General features: G+C 40.3%; 1 protein-coding gene across 1 annotated transcript in view; it reads left to right on the top strand.

Annotated features, from left to right (window-relative positions):
* Window positions 1–2,689, top strand: part of LOC106469159 (MICOS complex subunit MIC60-like) — a 55,465-nt gene that overhangs the window by 50,699 nt on the left and 2,077 nt on the right. Inside the window, exon 8 of the mRNA XM_013929624.2 lies at window positions 1,176–1,404. Within this exon, the coding sequence (XP_013785078.1) occupies window positions 1,176–1,404 (229 nt within the window). The remainder of the gene's footprint in view (window positions 1–1,175; window positions 1,405–2,689) is intronic.

Here is a 2,689-nt window from a genome sequence, read left to right as displayed (position 1 = left end):
ATGTGAATATGACTGAAAATTTTCATTTTTTCTGAAAAGGTGGTGTCTATTTACTTGTGACAACGCTGTGTACACACACGCAAGCGCTTATCATACTACAAAGAGCTTTGCCTCGTTATCTGTGTATACTGATGTGACCTTTGTTAATAGAAAAAAAACAAAAACTACAGGATAGTTTTACCTGATAAGGCCAAACGCAGACTAGTGGTTAGCGAGCCGGACTGTGGAGCTAAAGTTCCATAGTTCAAATTCCCTTATTGCAAAAAAAATTGCACTCTGCGCTTTGGCGTCGTGGGTGCGTTATAAGAGTGACGGTCAAATCCCGCTTTTCCATCTGACATGAGTTATTGTCGGTGGGTGATGTTGACTAGTTGTCTTCCCTCTAGTCTATCACTTCAAAATTAAGGACGTCTAACGCAGATAGCTCTCGTGTAGCTTTGCGCGAACTTCCATACAAACCAAACCAAAATTAGGGACGGCTACTGCAGCTAGCCCCCTCGTGGATTTGCGCGAAATCCAACAAACTTGCGTAACATCATTTATGTGACTTAGGTTTTGTCTTATTATTGTTATTACTTGCTCGCCATCATGCGACAGAACTGTGTTCTAACAACGCCCGCCCACCTCCCTAGTGGCTAAAGGCTTATAACGCTAAATTCGGGGCTCGATACCCGCGATGAACTCCTTGTGTAGCTTTATACTTAACAAATATACAAACACCTATTGTGCGAGATACATCGGCTCACACTCGCGGATATTTGTACAATTTCGGAATACAGATAACAACTTGTGTTGTATGTGGAATTTTCATTAAAAAACGGCTCAGAAAACAGATAAAACTTCAGAAATGTTGTTTTATTCTAATGTTGTTTTATCCCCGAACCTCTTTTATTTATCTGTTTATTTCATACATAAATATATTTAAAACATGTCACGATCCTTTGCCGCAAAACGCGTTTCGCACTTTGGGCCTGTGGGGTACTATGTAAGAGTAACAGTTAAATCCCACTATTTAATCAGACAAGCGTCGCTCAAGAGTTAGCGGTTGGTGCTATTGACTATTTGTCTTCCCGTCTGGTCAGTTATTTCAAAATTCGTACCAGTTGTGCGCAAATAGCCATTTGCACGAAATTTTGAAATCAAATAAATTTCAGTAAATTATGTTTCTTTCGTAGGTGAATAACTTAAAGGAAGAATTTGAACACGAGCTCCGCCAACAGTTACGGAGACAGGCAGCCGCCCACAGTGACCACCTTCAAGAGGTCCTTCTGAGCCAGCAGAAGGAGTTGAGCCGAAAGCACGACGAGGAACTGAAGGATAAACTCCTGCAGGAGAAAACTCGTCAATTGTCTGAAATGGCCGAATCAATGAGCAAATTGAAAGGAATAGAAAACACGTTAAAAGGTGAACTAGCATATAAGGATGTGATTAATTAGTATAAGCACTCAAAAAATGATTTATTTTTGATATTTTAGATCTACGTATTCCTTAAATCAAATCTAAATACACCTTCTCTGAGATGACTAAAACCCCACGTGTATGTTATAGTCGTAGCTCTGTAGACCTTTCCACGGTGACCTGGTGGTTATGGCGCTTTACTCGCAATCTATTTGCGGGATCGAAATCCGTCGCCGAACATTATCGCCCTTTCAGCCGTGGGGGGTGTTATAAGTGACCTGTCAATCCCACTATTCCTTGGTAAAAGAGTAGCCCAAGAGGTGGCAGTGGGTGGTGATGACTAGCTGCCTTCCCTCTAGTCTTTCACTGCTAAATTAGGGACGGCTAGCGCAGATAGCCCTCGTGTAGCTTTGCGCGAAATTCAAAACAAACAAACAAACCTTATTTGTGTGCGGTATTCAGTTTTCAACATTCGATCGAGATTTCTCTCTCATACCAACGAACTTTTACAATCACAGTTTCAATTCGAGCAAATCGCACTGTGAAGTATCTTGTATAATTCAATTGGAACAGGAATACTGAAGCGAATAATCCTAGTATTATCGTCGGATTACTCGTTCGTTGAGTTTAGTATTACAGCACCTGGCACGTGTAACACGGATTGTAGAGGTTTGTGAATTAACTCCCCCCCCCCCCCCCGGGTAATGTACAGGTGTGATTGTCACATTCACAGACCTGTTTTAGGCTTCACAGAAGGTGCAGCCTAGATCACAATACAGTCACCAAATTTCACGACTGTCAAAATATTTTGTTCTCTAACACCGCTAGCTGGGGTATTGGAAGGTAAGGGTTAATCACACGAAGCGGAAACTGTTTTCTGTAAGCATTGAACCACATGTATACTATCATTCTTTCCTAACGCGGTAGCTAAGCCTTTTTTCTTCACGGCGTTTTTCAGTTATGGCTTTCATTCTTCTACTTCTGTTTTATTTATTTTTTTCCCGGTATAATACAAAAGAGCTTATATTTATTTTGTAAAAATCTGCTTCACTTTGCCTTTCTGTTAGTGTTTAAAAAGTATAAATTAGTTTGTTTTTTTAAATAAAGTTTTTTCTACTTCTGATTTGCTCAACAGATGGCGGTTTGTTTTGAGTAACGTTTATTCCAGCGAGTGATCAGAGAGACACACGTGGTATAAAAATGATTGGAGACGGCTTGAATGGGGTAAACATAACAGCAAATGTAAAACGTTTCGACAAGGTTTTGTCATCATCCAGTACAAAAACTTGTT

The sequence above is a fragment of the Limulus polyphemus genome, unplaced genomic scaffold (genome assembly GCF_000517525.1).
Source record: "Limulus polyphemus unplaced genomic scaffold, Limulus_polyphemus-2.1.2 Scaffold3329, whole genome shotgun sequence".
NCBI lineage: Eukaryota > Metazoa > Arthropoda > Merostomata > Xiphosura > Limulidae > Limulus > Limulus polyphemus.
Note: the sequence above shows the minus strand (reverse complement) of the source record. Positions and strands in the feature narration are given on the sequence as shown.